Source organism: Scatophagus argus, chromosome 15, assembly GCF_020382885.2.
Source record: "Scatophagus argus isolate fScaArg1 chromosome 15, fScaArg1.pri, whole genome shotgun sequence".
Lineage (NCBI taxonomy): Eukaryota > Metazoa > Chordata > Actinopteri > Scatophagidae > Scatophagus > Scatophagus argus.
The window spans coordinates 9,869,577-9,890,456 of NC_058507.1; the positions used below are offsets into that span (position 1 = coordinate 9,869,577).

Consider the following 20,880-nt stretch of genomic DNA (forward strand, 5'->3'; position numbering starts at 1 on the left):
GAATTCTGACTCATTTAATGAATAAAATATTTCAGTGCTTTAGAAGCAACATGTTCCTAACAGGGCTTTTGGATGTCAGCGGAGAGTCTAAACTGTCATTTGGCGGCAAGAAATCTAAAAATCTTTTTGAAAATTTTCATTTTTTTTCTTTTTCTTTCTTTTTTTTTGCTATATAACAATATTAGTAAGCAAAAGACAAGTCTGTCTGCATGTGAGCACTTTATTGTCATTGTTTTATTGGTTTCCTTCACATAAACTAGTCTTTCTTGAGACAAAGTAGGAAGCACATTGAATTTTCTTCTTTGTTTCTTTCTTGTGTTTTTTTGTTATTATTACTATTGTTGTTATTTTATTTAATCTCAAGCTAAACACCTGGTTAGCCTTTTCACCAGCATACTGAAGTGACTGAAACACTCCACGTCCTTTTTGCTAGTGTGAACCTTGGATTAATTTCAGGCCTTTTGGATCTATGGGAGTGTGCGACTGTAAAGATGTAGACAGTGCAGGACAGCTACATGTGAGGCAGGATGATGACTTGAAATGAAAATCAATGTGTTTTAATGTTTGTCCACAAAAACATGAATCTGCTCTGAGAAAGTGAAACAGTTCCTTGAAATGCAGCATGTTGGTGGAGTGCAGTTTTATTGGCACTACAGTGAATCTGTCACAGTTATCCAAGCAGACAGCAGATTGGAGGAACTCCTGAGGTGGATTATGATAAAAAGAAGCATCGGGCAGCAGAAGGAAGACACTAGTGAAGATCTTTTTTACTCTATGTGGTCATGGTGTTGAAAACCGGGTGTATTTTGGTCACAGTTGAAATGAAAATGTATATTTATGTACATATGCCAAGCATTTTTTTTTCTTTTTGTTTGTTTCTTTGTTTTTTTGCTGAGGCCAGTCCCAGTGTGCAGTTTGTTACGGCTTCTTTTGGCAATGTTGTAATGGAAAAAAAAAAAAACACATAAAAATGTATAACAGTAAGTCCTGAAGATGCTCGATCAAAAAACCAACTGTCATTGTGTCGTGTTCAACATGGACTCTGTTTGAATGTTTCTTTTATTTCTGGGGAACGTCTACTAAAAAGGTCAATAATACCGTTTGTCACTGTTGTACTGTTTCTGTTGAAATATGAATATTGTGTCTTGTATTGTAGAAATCCAGAAAACAAAGTAGCAAAACAAGCAATAATTTACAATTCTATACCAGTATGTGTATTTTCATGTTCTGTACCTATTTCGCAGAGATGGTCTCTGTCTCTTACAGTATCCGCTTCTATTTGTGTAGTATAGTAGCCCTTTGTTTCACATAGAGAAATACATAAAGACTTATTCTTAAAAGCCATGTTTAGTGTTGTTTATTCTCAAGCTAATTCTACAGTGTAGCTTGTAAATGTAGCTGATTTATCACACGTGACGTTCACATTACATGACCTATGTTCATCTGAAGGTAACTCACTTTTAGCATTAGCCGAGTTAAATCACATTTCAGTCACAAAATTAAGCATCTTTTTTTTTTTCAAAAAGGTAAATTAATGAAAATCTTCGGGCTGTTTTGAAGGCATTTACAGTATTCTCAAGATATTCTTGCTGCCACACATAAAGAAAATTTCAAACTTGTTTAGCAAGTTATGGATATATTTCCCAGTTTATCTTACAAAGATGTTAACTAGAAGTGAACTATAATTATTTTTTCACCACATGAACCAAAATTAAAAGTTTCATGGTCAGGTAGTTGTTCCCTAAATTAATGTTTTTCTTTTTTTTTAATATTTTTATACAAAACTAATCTTTCATAAATGCCTTGTGTTGCACAAAATGAGCAAAAAGAAGTCACTTTGGCATCAACATTCTTTGATCTAGGAAATAAAGTCACAACTTGGAAAATGGGATAAAATGACCAAGAACACAGGGATAGTATCTCAAAGAAAACACCTGTTTGGAACATTCCACAGGTAAACAGGTTCATCAGCAATGGGTGATGGCATCATGACTGGGTTTGAAAGGAACATGAAGGGCTCACAAGGTTCACTCATTTAGGCCCTGCGATTCACTGGCGACCAGTCCAGGGTGAACCCCGCCTCTCACCCATAGTCAGCTGGGATAGGCTCCAGCCCCCAGGTGACCCTGACAGATAAACGGCATAGAAAATTGATGGATGGATGGTTGACTCATTTATAAGCATGGATGGATTAAACACTTTTTGAAACCCATAATCACTTTTCTTGGTTGCCAGTGCTAATGTGTTTAGCACTTACTTCCAAATACTAGCATGCTAACATAGTAAGCTAAGGTGGTGAACATGGTAAACACTATAGCTTCCAAGCACTAGCATGTCAACATTATTAACATGTTGGTATGCTGACGTTACCTCAAGTCACTTGCTGCAGTAAGTACAGCCTTACAGCACGGCTGTAGATCTTTAGCATTACTGAAAGACTGCCAACTTTCAAAAAGGCTTTGCTCTATGTCTCAAATGTAAATAAAAATATTTAAGAGACATAATGTCTTTAACTCAATCATGTAGATAAATGCAAATGATATTAATTCTCTTACACCATGCACTCTGATCCACTCATCCCACCTAACCTCTGCTTCTTTGCTCTTTTTCAAAATGTTTCGCAATTCGCAACTGTGAATCATAATGTCTAAATTCCCAGGGTGTTTCATACTGACTTGTGTTCCACTTGAGGCCATGAATTACAAAAGCCTTCACCTCAGTGACACAAATTTCAATCTTGCTTAACAGTAAAACGGAGCACCGGTACTACCAATTGCACTTTGCCCCTCATATTTCTTCCATGGACTTAGGCCTTCTTTCAGCAGTGAAGACACTGAGTTGAGGTTCAGTTAATGACTTTTCAGTGAGCAGCACCGGACAAATAAATAGCAATATATCCACTGTGACCTACTGTTCAGCAGTCTATTGAATTTCATAGCTGTAGTTCATGTTCCATATGATGAAGAAAAGACAGATGACTTCTTGTGAATCCAGTAACGATAGATTTATCTTATCTACTTCCTTTGGAAAAACTGCACTTTATTATTATGTGAGGGGAGAAAAACAAAACCCAAAACATTGGCACATTGTCAACACAAAAGATGTTTCACATGTACAATTTACTTACAACAAGACCCTAAGAAGCAGGTATGCAGATCTTCCAAGGTCATAAAGGTTACCTGTGTCACTTCTTAATGGTCTAAAGGGAAAAAACAGTGAACAGCTGTCAGTATTTTACATTTAGAGAGGACAGCTGTGACACAAGGCATGCTTTGTTCTGCCCTGTCTTCCTCTCCATGACATAAAAGCCCTCTCTTCATGGTGCCGGGAGTGAGGAATTCCTCTTCACAATGATCCTTACTGTTGAATGTAAAGATGCTGGTGCACCTAAGAGGCACAGATCAGGTTAACGTGGCCCTCTTATGTGTTAATGGGAGCCAGTATCTCCAGATTCCTCAAAAACTACTTACCAAAATTACACACCACAAACATCACGTTTCTCAAGTAGGAATTTTAAGTGATGCATTTGTCATGATATATAATTATTTATTATGCATTTACTTGTGATATTTTAAGCCAAGTGGTTTGTGTGTGTAACTAAGTAGACCTCAACAAATGTAAGATATTGGACAACTTTCAACGTATTTATGGTTTCCAGGAATGTACAGTGACACATTTGTCAAAATAAGATAATGATCATAGCAAAGGTTACACCTGCATAGCATCAGCATCTTGGCACTGTCATTACAAGTGTGTTAGGGGTGTGGTTAGCATGCCATCAATAGCATTTAGCCGCTGTCCCCAAGTACAGCCTCATAGAGAGGCTAGATAGTCTTGTTTGAGACAATCATCTTGAAGCTGTCTAGCAATCTAGACAGAATATCATTTTAGTCATCTGTCCATAAGCTACAAGAACTAATTATTTTCTCCTAGATGCAAATCTCACACTTCATACTGTAGATTCATAATACCTTACTTTTATATTAACATTTGCTGTAATGTGGAAACAAGACTAAACTAGACCATGTCTTTACTTTCAGATATGAAGTTTAATTGAAATAAAAAAGATTTTCGTCTTCATTCAGGTAAATGAAAATGCTAATACTGTCCTTAATGAGGAACAGTGTCAATGTAGGCTATTTATAGGCTACAGAGCAGTGTCTGCTATACCAAACTTCCCAATTAAATAAAAAAATGATGTGACAGATTTAGAAAAATGAATTACAGACCGATGAAGAAAACGCTAAAGAGCCAACTCAGAAGAAACTCAGCAAAATTCTGACATTCAAATGCATGATTCCCCTGTCATTTCACTTTCAGTAAACTCACACTCACAGTGTTTACAGCATTTGTGCTGGACTGAAACCAACACAATGCCAAAATGCCGTTTTGAAACATGTATTCTTCTCGATGAAACCTGACCTGCAGCTCTCAGACTTATGTAATGGTCTTCCACCACAGCTGAATGTAGGGACATGTGGAAACAAGCACTGTGCATGTATGCAGGCCATTTTGTGAAGCAGAACAATGTGTGTCTGCCCAAATGAAGCTTAGTTACACTTTCTCACAAAGGCACAACACTGACTTGCTTTATAACCATGGCCACCACCTATCCCCTGGAGGTAACATGAGGTGAGATCCTGACGACTTGTTGGCACTGTTTGGAAAAAAAGACTACCACGACAGGCGTGTTACCGGGTTTTGAAAGCTAGAATAAGATTGCAGCATGGTTGGGAAGATGGGAAAATTACTGCCAGTAAGACTTTTGTTTTTTTTTCCTGGTCAGTTGACAGCTTTCACGCAAATGGTGCCAAGCCTTTGAATGGAGCTCATTGTCCCCTGATCAAAGAAAAGAAAATGCTTTTACATACTTTATCTTTTCTACAAACACACCCAATACCCTTTGGATAAGTGCTGTAATGCACAGTTAATTTTCAACTAAATACATCAAACGTGTACGTGCAAAGATGAATACATTTGTGATAACTTTGAAACCCCACACATCTGTCTACACACACACACCCACATGGTCTGATAAGAGGCAATGATTCAATTTTTGTGTTCACTGATCATGACATGAAGAGACTGAAGAAGGCATACACACACACACACACACATTCATAAATGTATATAGTATTTCCATGCACAAGTACACACACACAAACACACCGGATTTTAACAGGAGTTATTTTCATCTTCTTATTTTGAGTTATTTTCATCTTCTTTGACAAAATCTGCAGAGCCTCAGACTAAGCAGTTCACATCTCGTTAGATGCAGCCGGCGTCTGACTTGGAGAGGCAGTAGTCATGGTGAGAGCTAAGCCTCACAGACATGTCTGGAGAGGAGCCTCGCTTTTTTGATCCTCACCATGGCACGCCTAGGGGCCAGGCGGAAGGACCTGAAAAACCAGCTGCCTCAGATTATTACTTTCAGCGAGGACCAGCAACAAGTGAGCGAGCGAGGAGCCTCCTCCTCTTCTCTCTCCTCCTACTCCTCTTCACATACACACTCTGATTCCCACAGATACCTGACACACACACGCACACATACACACACACACACACACAGAGGCATCTCTACTTGTTTTCTTAAACTCTTTTGTCCTTCTGTAACTGTGGGACTGTCGCTTTAGCAGCACCTGGGACTTAACGTTCGTTTCTTGGAGCAGCTCGTACTCCTCAGTCGTGCTGTGACTGTCAGGCCGGACTATGCCCCCTTCAGTCAGCTGAGAGAGGGGGCTCTGTGCTGCTCAGGCTCCCATCTGGAGAAGGCTGGGGCTGAAGAGGAGACAGTTAGGTAAGTCCACAAGACTAATAAGTGCATTTTGTTTACTCTGTCTTCTTATTTTGCTTTCATCTTAACTATGTCTCTTGTAGTAGAAAAAAACTCTGTGTGTGTGTGTGTGTGTGTGTGTGTGTGAGAGAGAGAGAGAGAGAGAGAGAGAGAGAGAGGGAACGTGGGTTCTCCCAGACAACATGGCGGGACAGCAGCTGAGTCTCAGGTGAAAGGAATAGCTCACATTCCAATGAGATCTCAGTTTTAGAGATCTACTGTTAATGTTGAACCAGTGGAACGGAATATTCAGTTTCAGTTCTCAGCACTATACTGCCTGTGTATCTCTCACTGATGTGACTGTTTGATGGAACTTATCATCTCATCAGTTGCCACTGTGTTATAGGAAAATATGAGTGCTGTTTGCATAGAACTCCTGCACTAATTCAGCGCTCACGGCTGTTCGTTTGTTCCATGGTAATGATCGATCACACATTCCTAAAAGTTTTCAGTGACAATAATTTGTAGTTAGTTGTCCAGTAAATGGTCTGTGTAGTTCTAAAAATAGAAAGGTTCCTGTTCTCACTCATTAAATCTGACCGCAGTCACTCCTGTAAAGGTTAATAGATATGTTTGCATAGCAGCTGCACCTAACCAGCTTGACCTTAAATGAGACTAAATTTAGAGTTTGAGTTACTTTAAAATGTTGCTGGGATATTATCTATTCTCATAGAGAAAATTCAAATGACAAATTTAACTCCCAAAAGAGCATAAAATGCCAAAAGAACACAGTACATGTATGTTCTTTTGGCATTTTCTGCTCGCGCAGGGCGCAAAATACAATCAATGAGCTATTCACTCTATCCATGCTCTACAATATGATATCCACTCACGTTAAAGCAGTTATGAGGCTGTAACCAGATCGCACTACCTAAGAGGCTGAAATGAGCTAATAATTTTCACATGAAAAACAATCTTCTGTCTGGCTCTGCAGACGATAAGCTCAGTGCTATTGTGTGTGCTTTCTTTCATTATCGTGTTCAACTCTGTTAAGCATTGTTTGAAAATATGCTTTATTATCTGGCCTTAGAAAGCATACTGCACATACCAGCCAACAGAGTTCAATCTGCACTTCTTACTTCAGTTTTTCAGGGTGCTAAATTCTAAATGAAAAGTTGAAATCTTTTTTTTTTTTAATCAACCACTAATTGTGGCTAACTAAAATGTAAAAATGTACAAAAAAAACTATACAAAGTAGATACTTAATATTAACAACTAGACTGAAGTAAATCCCTTTCCAAGAAAGAAAAACTGCACAAAGGAAAACACGCAATACAGGTTCAATGTGGTATTTAGATAATAAGTCCCATTATTAGATTATAAAACTCATGAGAAATAAGAATATCCTGGCTTTAAAAAACAATTCCACACAGTTTCATTCCCAGGCCACCAAATCAAAGCCTCTGAAACTGATGACCTTAACAATGAACCAGAAGTACTTATTACACCTTTAAAGGGGATTAATTAGATTCCACCAGGACAGCAATAGTTTGCACGCAGTTAAAATCCCTAGAACAACAAGTTTTCTCTTGTGTCCTCATGACACAAAGGTAGAAATCGTTGTCAGTAGTTGACTCACTTAGATGTCTTGACTGACACATTTGGTATAAAGCACAAATCAGCTTCTGACAACAGTAAATAAACCCAGCAAACCTGTCAGACTATGCCACCATTTCATATTTTAACTTTCCTTCTTATGGCACCTGTCAAAGTCCAGTTTTTTAAGGCCGGTGGTAAAAAAAATAGTTAAATACCTATGGCTTGATTTTCAGCTTTCAGCCTGTCTAACTTCTCATCCATATCTGAACATTTCAACCGACCTCACAGTCGCACAAAGGTGATGTCAAACGTGTGCACGTCTGAAGAATGATCAGCTGATTTAAATGCCACAAACATCAAAGCTTTCATGATATTGCATATATATATTATATTTCGCTACAGGATTATCTTGACCAAAAGAATCCCCAGAAGCAATATTATAGTGATATCTATAGAAACAATTAAAAGACTCATAATATGGCTAATTAATTACACTTAAAATACAAGCGTGGTGCAGTGGAGAGAGCGTCTGTAACCATAAGTGTACAAAAGCGTACAGAAAAGAACAATTAGACTTGAACTAATGATGAACTAATGAACAAAAGGTCCACATGGCATAACACCCATACCAGATGGACAATATTAATGTGTGTGCTATATTAACATGATATCAATATTCCATTTTAAAAATATCTGGGTTACAGTCAGTACTGGTATATTGTGACACAGTTGAGCCACTTTAGACAACTGGAACAAGTCAAAACCTTTTTTGAAAAAAGGCTGACAAGAATAATGGTTTGTTTGTGCAATCACAACAAAGCACTTTTATTTTTGTTTTCTGCTTACAAATGTCCATTTGTCATGCTCTCCTCATAACTACACAAACAACGCATTGTAAGCTCAGAAGGTGTTGTGCAAACATACAGTGACAAAGAGTTTCCTTTTTCCGTCTTAACCATAATGTGTGATATTTCATTTGTATTGATCCTAAAACTGATCTTTTAACTCAGTTTGGTACTCTTGGTATTCTACTTTGTTTACTTTTTAGATATTTTCCCATAATTAAGCATGGTTTGGTTTATTGATGAAGTCCAATCTCTAAACAATACTTCTGCTTCTGTGATTTTATGGCAGTCAAATTTCACCCTCACACTATGAGTAGAAACACAGTCATGATATATTAATCAGTCATCTATTTTTTAAATCCAGGATGTCACTTCATAATTTACATCAATAACAGGCCACTGTATACTATGCCAAAGACCTGTCAGCGCTGTTGCAATTCCTGTGGTGCCTGGGATGGTAAAAGTCATAGTTGAATCCCTCGGTAGTGTGACATCTGGAGCAAATAGTATGGAAAATTTACATGTGACGTGAAAGGAATGACTTCTCTGCTGTGACCCTCCAGTCACCCCACCTGCATCTTAACAACCTGTTTCAAATTGACTGCTCAAATATTGACTCCGACTGTTATTTGATGAAGACCGTGCTGTGAATGTGCAGGAGCCTTTGTTATACTCAACATGTGGACGAACGCATGTAGAGGGGAAACAGCCAAGCCAGTCAACAGCCTTGTCTGGTTTTTCCTCATTTAAAAAAAAGAGGAAACTAAATGGTTCCTGTTCTGCATTGATATACAAAGCATTTATTGGTCTGTTCATAGAACGGACCAATAAATGCTTTGTTTACTGAAGGTGGAAGAAAGGATATTGAATCTGCAGTGTTAGTGAATAGCTGCAATTTGTGGAACAGCTAACTCTCACTACATCAGAGCGACCAGCCCATGAGGAAGACTTGGACAGCTTAGCAAAGTGATTTGATAGTTGTGGCTACAAATGTCTTTACCTAAAAACATAAAAAGTATCTTTCAAGGCAGCATATCAATCACTGGAACCTATTTCCCTCCATTGTTTTTGACTTCAGCTATGTACGCAATATAGACAAAAGTATCCAGACACACCTCTTTACTTCCAGTGAAGGGGAATCTTGCATTTTGGACAATGCTGCACTTCCAACAACTTGGTTATTGTACTGGTTAAACAAACTGCCGGTAGATCAGGGGTTTGTTTGTTTGTTTAACCATTGTCCAGACATAAGCTAGCTATTTCCCCATGTTTTCAGTCTTTATGCAAAGCTAAGCTAACTGGCTGGAAGTTGATTTTTTTCTGCATTGTCATGAGAGTGGAATTAATCTTCTCATTCAGCTTATGGCAAGAAAGTGAAAAAGCATGTTTTCCAAAAATATTCCCTAAAGGTAATATTTTAGATTTTACTGAATTTGAGTTATAGGTGAATGTGAAGAGCAAAATCAGCTGGCAACTGGCAGCAGTTCTTTTTAGTCATCTTTCACACAGTTTTCAACTAGTGTAAATGTGGAGCGAAACCATTTATCTTGTTAGCTATATGGAGGTAAGATGACTTCTCCTCACCTAAAACGCACTGAAAACATTATGTACTTAACCGGTGAAGTGAGTTGTTTCTCTTTTTATTAAATGCTTAGAAGAAATGTCTTTCGAACTTGTATTAATTAGCTTATTTTCATGCGTAAAAATTTCTGCCAATGTTGTTCAGGGAAATTACAGTATGTGCTATTCAGGCACCTGCAAGCACATGTTGTTTGTATTCCAAGATGTGTGGCTGATGTCATGAAGTCACAAACTAACTTTAGGCTATTGAGCAGTACAAGGGTTAGTTGCGTGTTGGAGTATGCAATGTGCTAATTGCAGGTGTTTCCTCTACTGAAGACTCTCATGAGTTTTATGTGATCTCTACCACACCAGAGATACACCTAAACCTCACCTGTAGTCAGGCTAAATTGTTACCTGTCTCTGTCAACACACCCCATTCTGCACCCCATAATTTACATACGGTAATTTAAAATGATCATAGGAAACAACCCATTAAAAATGTATGAAACACAATATTAATCACACATTAACACAGTTCTGAAAGGGTACATTCTGATTTGTGACTTGCTGCAGTTTCAGCTATTGAGAAGGTTTGGTCCTGGGTGGTAGAGCCTAGACATTGACATCACAGTGGAGACTGTGGGAAATAGTGTGGCGAAGCAGATCAGCGATGTACGATGATGAAAACATGCTGTTGCAGTAGTCAGTTCTGGATGTGATGAAGGTCAGATGATCAGAGTTTCAGCTGAAGAGAAGTGCCTGACTTGGTGTTTGAAGGAGAAGATACTGTTCTGACTCCAAGCTTTTGGAAACCGGAGCTAAAGGAAGAGATTGCTGTAGGCGGCATCAATCTTTGTAAAAATGAAACAACTGCTCTTGTTAACTGTGAAGGATTTGGAGGTGTTGTCACTGGGTTTGAGAAGTTGATGCATTATAGATGAAACAGTGGCATGTGCCAGGGCTGCACTTGGTAATACTATTATTTATTTATTTATTTATTGTGGTTTAGTCATCATTCAATATTATTTTTAGTTATAATAAGTGTGTGCTGCTGCAGCAGTTTCATATTGGCAGATGATTAGCTTAGATTTATTAAAACACGTTCAGGCTGTGAAAGCAAATTTCCGTCTTGGGACAATGAAGACCACCTAGATATTTATCTATGTTTTACTTACTCCTCGTCTCTTCTTGACCTGCTACACTCACACACTCAGACAGAATCATGTCTTGCTGGCTGAGACAGGTTTTTGTTTGGAGATAGCAGTGATGCCCTCTGCAGTAGCAGCACATTGCACTAGCTCAAAGTCAAGATCAAATTAGCTTTATTGATCCAGTAAAAGCTGCCTATTAAAGGCCTAATGTCCAGCTTCCTTTAGGTGACATGTATTGAAACACTAAGTGATTTTTGCTGAAAGGATAGATTTGTTTTGTCATTCTTTTATACATCAGTAATGAATAAAAGCAATGATAAAGCTCTTTTGTAATACCAAGAGCATGTTTTGATATGATTGTATAATGGCTTTTAAGAAGGAAACAGTTTATCAGTCAGCAAATTACTTGCACCTCTCTTCATGATCTTGACCAGTCAGTGTCCAGATGATCTAATATTGTTACTGGTTTTTGCTGCCACATATACATATATAAAATCTGCTTGATGTAAACATACAGTTTATTTGTTCTGTAATATGAAAAGTGTCATCACTGAAACTGAAAACTCATTACAGGTACTATATTGTCCACCAGAATATGTACGTGAATGTGGATACATTCACGTAAAAAAGATCCTCTTGTCTACACACAGTTGAATCAGATGCCTTTTGTGTTGATGTCTCTCATGTTTTTTTGTTGTTTTTCATTTTATTGCTGCATACTATCTGTGTTTGGTCGGATTTTATGTTTAAATGCTACATTTATTTCGTTAAACCTCAGTGTTTATAGGTTCATATTTACTATCCATTTACTGTAAACCGCTAACCATGACTACAAATTCAGTTAAAATCCCTCTAAGGCAAATTTCTGATTTTAGATTTTGAGCTATATCAATGAATTAAAGCAGAACCAGCATACTGTATTAACTCTACCATGTTACCAAAGCAATGGTGTTGCCAACCTTATACAACATATGATCAGTTCGTCACTTATCAGACGCTGTCACCTCTGCAAACAACAGGCATGATGTATGTCATTACTAATCTCTACACTGTATGTCAACACTAGGAGAATTGTGTAATGTTTGCTGTTGAGAGGGAGGCTGGATAAGGTGTGCAGGACACGCAGGTATTGAGTACTAGCTTCAGGTTTCTGTTGTCAACATGTAATTTGGCTCCAGTTTATAATTACATCTCGGTGAAAAAGAATCAAAGTCGTAGTTTGTCAAATATTTTCTACAAATCCAGATTATAGGAGGAGGTTGGGTTCTTTGTTTCTGTACCTTGGTGATATTTAGGTTTCACAGGTGATGAGTGTCACATGTGGTGTGTGGTAAACAGTTCTTTGACAATACCTCCTGGATATGCACAGCTTGAAGGTGAAACGTAAACTTTTACACTCCATTAACAGTTAAAGCTGTGTACACAAGCCACTGTATTTGCCTGTATGTTACATACTGAAAGTATCCAAATATTCTGTTTTGTTTTGTTTTTTCCTGGCTAAGATAAAACCTTAACAAACATGTACGAATAAAGAAAAATATGTTTTAGAAGATTTTTGGGGGGAATTCCTTGCCGAGAGTTAGATGATAAGATTGTTTGTACTCTTATATTTGTATGGTAAACATGTAACTGGAGATAGCAGCTAGCTTAGTTTAGCGTAAAGACTGGAAACAAAGGAAAACAGCTAGCCTTACTCTGTACAAAGGTAAGAAAATCTGGCTACCAGCATAAATTGACGTCATATCTTAAGTCTCACACATGTTCAATATTAAAAATATCAGCTTTTTTTTAGTCAAAAAACAAGATATGTAAGTGTTAATTAGTGAGCATTAGGATTGCTCGTGCACTGATGCCTTTGAACAGAACTTGGCTAGCTGTTTCACCCTGTTTCCAGCTAAGCTAAGCTAACTGGTTGCTAGCTAGCTAGCTGTAGCTGCATATTTACCATACTGGTGTAAATATACAGCAAATAAACAGGTGAAGCTATTGAACAGTGGGAAGAAAGCCTTTTTTATTTATAATAGGCTTTTTTGTGATAGCACCAGCCATATGCCTGAAATGTAACAGTTAAGTTTGCACTAGCTTATTCTTTAGAGAATTACAGCAGTCTGTCAATGTCTGTCAAGCACCTCTCATTAAGATAACTGGCGCTTTACAAACTTAATCAAGTTCAGCAGACAGTGATGCTATACATGTGAAGGTTTTGCCAGTGTCTTGGGAATTTGAATGTTATCAATAGGGAACCCAGAGAAGAGAGGAATGGGTGTCATGTGTCTGTTCCTTGTGCCAGGGTTTCCATCTTTTTATAGCCCATGCAAATTTTTTTTCCCATCAGATTTCAGCGTTTGTTGTGATTGTGCCGCTGTGCTTCACTCCCAGCAGACACAGTGCAGCGTCACTCAAACTGATGTCTTTATGAAAATGTTTTAGCACGATGTCCTTCTCTCCATCCGACTCCCTTAGTTAAAAAGTTCCTTTCTATAATAAGACATAATAGTGAAGCCTGTCATTTCTCCGACGGTGTAACAAAACAATGTCAGCACGCATGACTTTAAGATTAGTCACGAAAGCTAAAGTGAATAAGCACAAAAAGATAATTGGGATCACGCACTTACAAACCTGCCCACAAAAAAAAAAAAGTCAAATGCTTTCATGATTATGGCGAAGCTTTTCTAATTTATAACCTCGTCCGTGAGTCACATTACAGTGACTCATTATCTGCTCTTTGTTTTGCGTCGCACGATGTGGAAAGAGGATGAGGAACTCCCATGATGACGTTTGTACGGCTTGAATGTGGCAGATGTGGAAATTGAAATACATATGACATTACTAAATCAAAGTGGAATACACTGCAGTAAACCAACCATGATAATTTATTGATTTTTTTTATAGTGACAGTGGGTGTACCGTAATTGTTTTAGTGAAGTTTGCATGAGTTGCATGAGATGAGTTTCAATTTCTGAGCATGCAAAGGCATATCATCCTGACTAATATCAGTTGCAAGGACAGCCCTGACTCACAGGTGTGTGTGTGTGTGTGTGTGTGTGTGTGAATTGTTTCCTGAACACTATCAGGGATCCTCCTAAATGACAGAGGATCTCCGTGTGACACAATTGCAACACAGTAGATTAGATCAAGACAAAACCTAAGTGAATCTGCCCTGACAGTCTGCCTGAGGCAACATGACACCCGATGAATGATTGAGACAACATAAGTCACATCAGTTCATCTACACATTTGTTCATCATGATTAAGTTTCATTGTAGGGATGATTTGAACATTGTGACTGAATTTAAGATTACAAATGTGCTGCCTCTTTGCATCTGCAATTTTTCTGTAAAGAGATTAAAGCAAAAGAAAAAATAATCTCAACAGTGGAGTAAGTATCATACTTACAGGAGGAAATGTTATGGATATATTCATATAGATAATATTTATATGGATAATATTTATGGCTGCAGAATGGTGTATGAGTAATTTACTTAAAATTAACCCATAGCAGATGTTAATAGTAATGAAAGAACAGACAACATTACCATGACCATTGCTGGTATTTCCAAGGGATTTGTTGACAATGAATAAAAAAAAAACAAATGCAATCACTAAACATTTTTGACCCACACCTGAATATAACATTACTTCCTGTCTGTTCTGGCTCAAATCTAAAACTCAAATGTTTCTGTAGAGCTTTAGCAGACATAAAAATGACGTGTAAACCTGCTGTTTGATCATAAAGCCAGCTGGATAGTGAATGGCAAAGTAGGCTTTAGCACGTGTTCTGCTTTGATTTTTGTTAAAGTGAAAGTTGTTTAAAGAAGCCCCTAATGACAGCTGTAATCCAGCCAGCATGTCAGCCCTGCAGTAGTAGTGTGATTAGTGCTTCATAATGTTCTGGCGGGAATCCTCATTCTTGTGGTTGTTTTTTATCAATTTTTTATTCATTGGTGCCACTCCCTCTGGAGTGCTGACTATCTACTGTTTATAATACTTCAAATCCCTCATTATTTCCTCATTCTTTTCTTGTCTTTCACTTCACCTCAAGTATGACTGTTTTCTTTTTTTTCTTTTTTTTTTCTTTGTCTGTGCAGGTTATTGCTGAAGATGCAAGCCTCAACTGTCTCACCTGGGACCAACACTACGGTACCTTCAAACACAACTGCCATCACAAAGTCCAGAGAGCAAATACTTATCCAGAGTAAGGATGTCTGAAGTGTGTGTGTATCGGTGTCTGCATTGAGCTCATGAATGTATTTTGCCCTGCATGTCGTCTTCAGCTGGATATTGATAAAACACACCCTTGTGTGTGAGGTGTTTGTTGTAGACACCATCAGATCTTAGAGTGCCCCTATGCCAAAGATCAAACAACGAATATGATAAGCCAAAACAACCAATTGCGTCATGCAGTCTAATCTACATGGTTTGTACTGGCGTCCCACCCTTACTTTTAACAGGAAATATTTGCAGTGTTCTGTTTGCCTGTGAGGGATGCAGTTGCTAAGCTACTACACAGGATACACAAAATAAGCTGAATGGCAGGGAGCAGAGGGAATGTGTAAAATGTAACATGTAAAGGAGACCACTGAAAAACAACCCTCCAGTGGATTAATTGCTCGTCCCTCCTCCTTCTTTGTGTTTCTCAGGCTCTGGGGCGATGATCGCTGTCATTGTCATTGGCATCATCATCATTCTCGCTGTTCTGCTGATCATCCTGAAGACATACAACAGGTAGAGCCGCATTCCTATTTGACAGGACAACTCCTGCATGGTGAATGTCAACAGTCATGAAATAGACAATCATGTTATTTTTATTCGCTTCAGGGAGGTTGAGGCACCTGATGTTGCTCTTTAACCTCCACATCAGGCTCTGTCAGTGAAATTATGCAAACAAAAATAATCATGCGTATTAGCGTGTTTTTAAAGTTCAAAGACTTTTTAGCCTGTGACACCTACTCACAGCAAGATATCAAGGTGCATGTGTCAGTGTGTGAAACATTCATGACCTGTGAATCTCCTTTTTAGATTCTTATTTAAATCAATTTACAGGTAAAGAGGTAAAACTATCCATCATCACAGAGTATTTACCATATTTTCCTCTGAAGTAGAAATATATAGTAGGATACTATATGCAGTATCTGAGTCAAGGTACTTTTGTCAATGCCAGCCTGAGGATCAGGACTCCCCCAAAGATGTACCATAAATCTGACGGGCCACAAGATGAGAATTAAAGACATACAGCTCCTACAGCAGAGGGAATAACTGCCTTATTTCTCTGTACCTGTTGAGCACAGTTTATGAAGAAACAGTTACTGAACATCTGCTGCTATTTTGCTAAGTAACAACCTACTACTTGGTATGTGATTGATGTTTGGTTTAATTGTTGCTAGACGGACCCATGTATCCAGAGTCCTGGGAGCCAGTGGTGGCTCCAAAGCTCGCCAGAAGACGTCACAATCTACAGGTCAGACCAACATGCCACTGAGCGCCATGGGAGTTGCCTCTGTGTCTGGCAGCATCGCCAATTCAGACCCAGCCTCGGAGAACAGCTTCCAGCTGCCCAGGGTGGAGCTGAACAGCATGGAGGAAAACCGCATGGAGCGATTCAGCACCACCAGTGGATCCACTGCTGTCACCATACATGATATTCCATCAATGGAAAACACATAGCAGCGAGACTGTGGTGTGATTTCACAACAGGCATTGACTGATGTGTTGTCTCCATCCGTGACCGCATACTGTATGCTGACTGAATGCTATGGCAACTCGAGCTGTGATAGTATGGTCCCTGTCATAATCTCCACCAATGGAGACACTGCTGGCGGCCACGTGGATAACACAATGTCCTTTTGGTATGCAACAATACACATCATGAACAAACTGCTGCCTTAAACAGACACAATGGATTGCGTGAAGGATGTTGTGTGACGGAAAATTAGGACTTTCGTGTGAAGAAATGCTTTTTTGGCTACAGTCAGTGTTCAGAATGTAGATGTCATAAGTCTCTGACCGGCTTGACACTGTTGCTTAAGTGTGTACATTTCTGTATTAAAGAGAACCACATGGTTCATAAATAAAGGTAGAATTAATATAAACTTTAGAGTAGAGAAAGACAGTATGAAAGAAGATATGTTTGAAGAAAATGTGGTGATGTTGCAGCTTCAACAACATTCCTTACTAATTCTGGTTGACCTTGTATTATATTGTCTTTGTCTTCTGATCTCAGACTCTTTCTGATTAGTTTTTGTTAAAAAAATGTATAAAATGTCAGGTATTTTTTATTTTATTTTTTTTTTTTTGAACTCATAAAATGAAGAGACCACAGAGATATCAGAGATACAGAGACATCTGGGTGTCAGCCTAACACACTGATGTGAATCTTTTTTTAGTTTGATGCCAAAGGATTGTGCACTTTATTTTCGTTGCTCCCTGTGTTTGTATTGTTTGTAACTTGATAAATGAAAAGACATAAAAATAAAATTCGATATTTCTAACTGTGGCTGACCTGTTTGTTTAAATGAAGTGTAGTTTGTGCAGAGGACAAAATAAAATAGAAGGAAGTTTAAACTTGTATGAAACCTCAAAGACAAAGAAAAGAAACGAGAAGAAAAGAAAGATAGTTGTATCATTCCAGTTGTATCATATCACGGTGTTGTATAGTCTTGTTGCAGTTATTGCGTCCTCAACTGGTGGTTTTTGGTACAACAACATTGAAAAAAAACCAAAAAAACAAGCTACATTTAAGACGCCAAGAAACGTTGTAAAATGTTGCCGGTTACCAGTGGTACCGTCGTCATAAAATTGTTAAGTTCTTAGATTTGCTTTTAATCCATCCTTAGTTTTGAAAAGCCTTACTGGATAAACAGGTCCGAAACATTTTGTTATTCTGGACATTTAAATTCGCTAAAGTTCGCCAAAAGTTGAGCTGCAGAACGGTCTTGAATGCGGCTTCACCGTGACTCTTTACGTTACAATGGTGACCGTAGGTGAGTGTCTGACAAGCCCCCCAAATGATATTATTTGTCAAGATTTAAAGGTTATTGTAATATCGAATATATATTCATAGTTATCTGCTTCCTCTTTGGCAAGAATAATACAGAACTGACTCAAACATTGCTAAAATCTTAGAGCTAATGCTAAGGAAGTAAGCTAGCTAAACACGATCACCGGTGTTAGTAGCTCATGTGCTGCCCATATCTGCTGTTTGCGCTGTTTCTATCTGGTGGTCATTTTTAAAGGGAGGAGTCGTATAGCAATGCTAGTAACCTATCTAAGTTGTATATGAAGTGACAATGTGATCGTATGTGATTGTCCTGTGCCGCAGTGGAAGTGCTGAGTCTCCTGCTGGTCTCGGTGCTGTGGGGCTGCACCAACCCTCTCCTGAAGAGAGGCACGGAGGGGATAGAAAATGTGACAAAGACCAGCAGGGTCTCACAGCTACTGGCTGAGGTCAAGTTTCTTTTCCTAAACCTCAAGGTAAAGCCTGACATCCATTCTTGTTTGCCAGGGTTCATTTGTCAAAAGATTATGTCTTATAATTGATTTTGATTGCACTTCTTGTTTTGCTGCCTAGTACCTGGTTCCATTTCTTCTGAACCAGAGTGGCTCTTTGGTCTACTATTATACACTTTCCACCACAGGTGAGACACAAACACACACACAAACCTAGCAACACCACTGTTTGATGTTAGCTTCTAAAGGAGAGAATGGGTTTAGTTCTTATACAAGTTTATAAGTGACTTAGTGACTAACCTACATGTAATGCAGCCCTCTTTAGTGTTATTAATTACACCTGTCCATTTCCTACCATGATAAACAAAAAATTTGTGGAAATGTACAGGCGTTACTAACAATATAAATTATGTATTCAAGTTTTACAGTTAGCCATGGCAGTGTAACAGTGAGCCAACATCCACCATATCAGCCAGGATCCTGACACTGAAGCAGCTAAATGGAATTCAGCCCTGATTAATTTTATTATTAGCATGATTTGACAGCTAGAAGTTAAAACTCAACCAAAATTAGTATTAAGAGAGGCCAAATATTCCTTTGCACCTGACTTAGTACTGGATTTCTATTATGGATTTATCTTTGTTTGTTCTTTTGATATTTAAATGTCAGAAAATTGTGAAAAATGCTAATCACAATGCCCTTTACTATTTGCAATAATGTCAGACGAGGAAAGGCAACAAATCTTCACATTTGACAATCTAGATTATGCAACATTTGGTATTTTAGCTCAAAATATTACATTAATTAATTATCTAGGTAGTTCCCAATAAATGCTCTGTTGGTTGAATAACAGTTTTAATTTAAGTGATCCCACACCACATTGTAAATAAAATGACACAGCTTGTGGGAACATGTGCAACTTTACTGATAATAAAACTGTTTTTTTTGTGTTTGTTTTGTAAACCTCTGCTAACCTCAGATAAAGAGCACATATCCATTTACAAACAAGAATCTTTAGTATGCATTAATCTTCATTAAGAGATTTGCATCTCCACTTCTCGTCCAGAGTTATCGCTTGCTGTTCCTGTGGCCAACTCTCTCACCTTTCTCTGCACTCTGCTCACCGGCAAGTTACTGGGTGAAGAGTTTGGAGGCAAACGTAAGTGACTCATTTTCGTGCCACTCATACACTAGCTTGCTGTTCAGGAAGAGGTCAGCCACGCAGCAAGTGATTTTGATACCCACAAGGGAATGAATCTAACAGATCTATGGAAAGATGCTAAAAGCTTTAGGATCAAACATTAGGCCACTCGAACATGTTCATAGATTTCAGAGACCAATTCAGCAAATTTACATAAGACAAGACGTTACTTTAGTGGCATACCAAGAGCTGTTAGTTCTCTCCTGTGCCCTTTCCGACTCCTTGAAAAATACTGTACCAGTTGGTGTTCTGTCTTTCAAAATGTGCTCTTTTTTTCCCCATTCATTTTCTTTCATATCCTCCCCCACACTCTCTCGCTCTCTGTAGAGGCTCTCGTGGGAATGTTCCTTACCATGGCTGGCATCACTCTGTGTGTTATAAGCTCCATTGAGGACAAAGACACTGGGGCACAGAATATGACGCATGCTGTACACTAACAGAGATCTGGATTAAAGCAAATTCTCCTACACTTTTGAGTAATTCCGAAAGCAGAGCTGGAGCAGGACTAGAGGGAGCAATTTAGATTCAGACAGCAACTTCTTAGAGCGACGAATTTAGTGGGAGAATTGTGCCTAAATGAACTCGGCGTGAGCTTCAGAAGACCTGTCCAGAAACACTTGCACCAAGTAAAAAGGCTGAAAGGGAAGCGAGTTCATGCAGGGTTCATCTCAAGGCTAGAGTAGATTTATGACACTTGCATAGAAGTTGGTGGTTGTTAACTTTAGCTTTTAAGCACTTTGCTGCCCGGCCATGTGCTTGGCATCTGCATAAATGCCATAGAGACCACATACAAATAAGGCTGGGGTTTGAAATGGGCCAATTAGATGTAACCTCCTGGTTTAACAGGGACATTTTACTGCGTCTGCCTTCTGTCTGCTGTGGTGTGTGTCTGGGGAAGAGCACACACAGGAGGAGGCAAATTGGTATAAAACTGTTTTCATCATATTTATTTTATCTCCTTCTCTTCCCCAGCTGCCTTGTATACTTGATGTATTACTGAGCTCAGTATGCCACTGTTAGCTTCACAAGTTCTTTGCAAAGGATGACTTACAAGACTGTAGATGCTAACAGTGAGTGATCTTCTTGTATGCTTTGCTTTAAGAAACAACAGTAATGTACATAGTAATATATATTTTTATTCTCACAGTATTTAAGTGACATAAAACGATGTACAGATGAATTTGCTATTGTTGCATCTATTCAGTTTGTGACGTGGCTGATATTTTATCAATAAATTGTTGGCAAAACACGACTCTTTGCGCTACGATCTCCATCACCGATTTCTGCAAATCAAAATACATT

The 20,880-nt window shown here is 38.4% G+C and overlaps 2 protein-coding genes across 4 annotated transcripts; both read left to right on the top strand.

Moving 5' to 3' along the window:
• The first annotated feature begins 5,475 nt into the window (after nt 1-5,475).
• On the top strand, nt 5,476-17,424 carry LOC124072421 (non-compact myelin associated protein). 3 transcript variants are annotated; one of them, XM_046413843.1, is made up of 4 exons: nt 5,476-5,797; nt 15,020-15,071; nt 15,572-15,656; nt 16,316-17,424. In XM_046413843.1, the coding sequence occupies exons 3-4, from the start codon at nt 15,583-15,585 to the stop codon at nt 16,593-16,595; spliced, it is 354 nt and encodes a 117-aa protein (XP_046269799.1). In that variant the 5' UTR covers nt 5,476-5,797; nt 15,020-15,071; nt 15,572-15,582; the 3' UTR covers nt 16,596-17,424. The 3 variants fall into 3 exon arrangements, with proteins under 3 accessions (XP_046269799.1, XP_046269796.1, XP_046269798.1); XM_046413840.1 differs by having other exon boundaries at nt 5,478-5,797; nt 15,020-15,126; XM_046413842.1 differs by lacking the exon at nt 5,476-5,797 and adding an exon at nt 12,134-12,636 and having other exon boundaries at nt 15,020-15,126.
• A 266-nt stretch (nt 17,425-17,690) lies between these two features.
• On the top strand, nt 17,691-20,830 carry tmem234 (transmembrane protein 234). The gene is made up of 5 exons (XM_046413549.1): nt 17,691-17,911; nt 18,250-18,401; nt 18,499-18,565; nt 19,444-19,536; nt 19,906-20,830. The coding sequence occupies exons 1-5, from the start codon at nt 17,899-17,901 to the stop codon at nt 20,013-20,015; spliced, it is 435 nt and encodes a 144-aa protein (XP_046269505.1). The 5' UTR covers nt 17,691-17,898; the 3' UTR covers nt 20,016-20,830.
• The last annotated feature ends 50 nt before the right edge of the window (nt 20,831-20,880 follow it).

Excerpts from the sequence above, each read along its gene's own strand:
- LOC124072421 (XM_046413840.1), top strand. The coding sequence starts at position 15,033 with ATGCAAGCCTCAACTGTCTCACCTGGGACCAACACTACGGTACCTTCA. Across the intron at positions 15,127-15,571 it reads AGAGCAAATACTTATCCAGA|GCTCTGGGGCGATGATCGCT; the intron begins GTAAGGATGTCT and ends TGTGTTTCTCAG. Across the intron at positions 15,657-16,315 it reads ATCCTGAAGACATACAACAG|ACGGACCCATGTATCCAGAG; the intron begins GTAGAGCCGCAT and ends AATTGTTGCTAG.
- tmem234 (XM_046413549.1), top strand. Across the intron at positions 18,566-19,443 it reads TTATACACTTTCCACCACAG|AGTTATCGCTTGCTGTTCCT; the intron begins GTGAGACACAAA and ends CTTCTCGTCCAG. Across the intron at positions 19,537-19,905 it reads TGAAGAGTTTGGAGGCAAAC|AGGCTCTCGTGGGAATGTTC; the intron begins GTAAGTGACTCA and ends CGCTCTCTGTAG.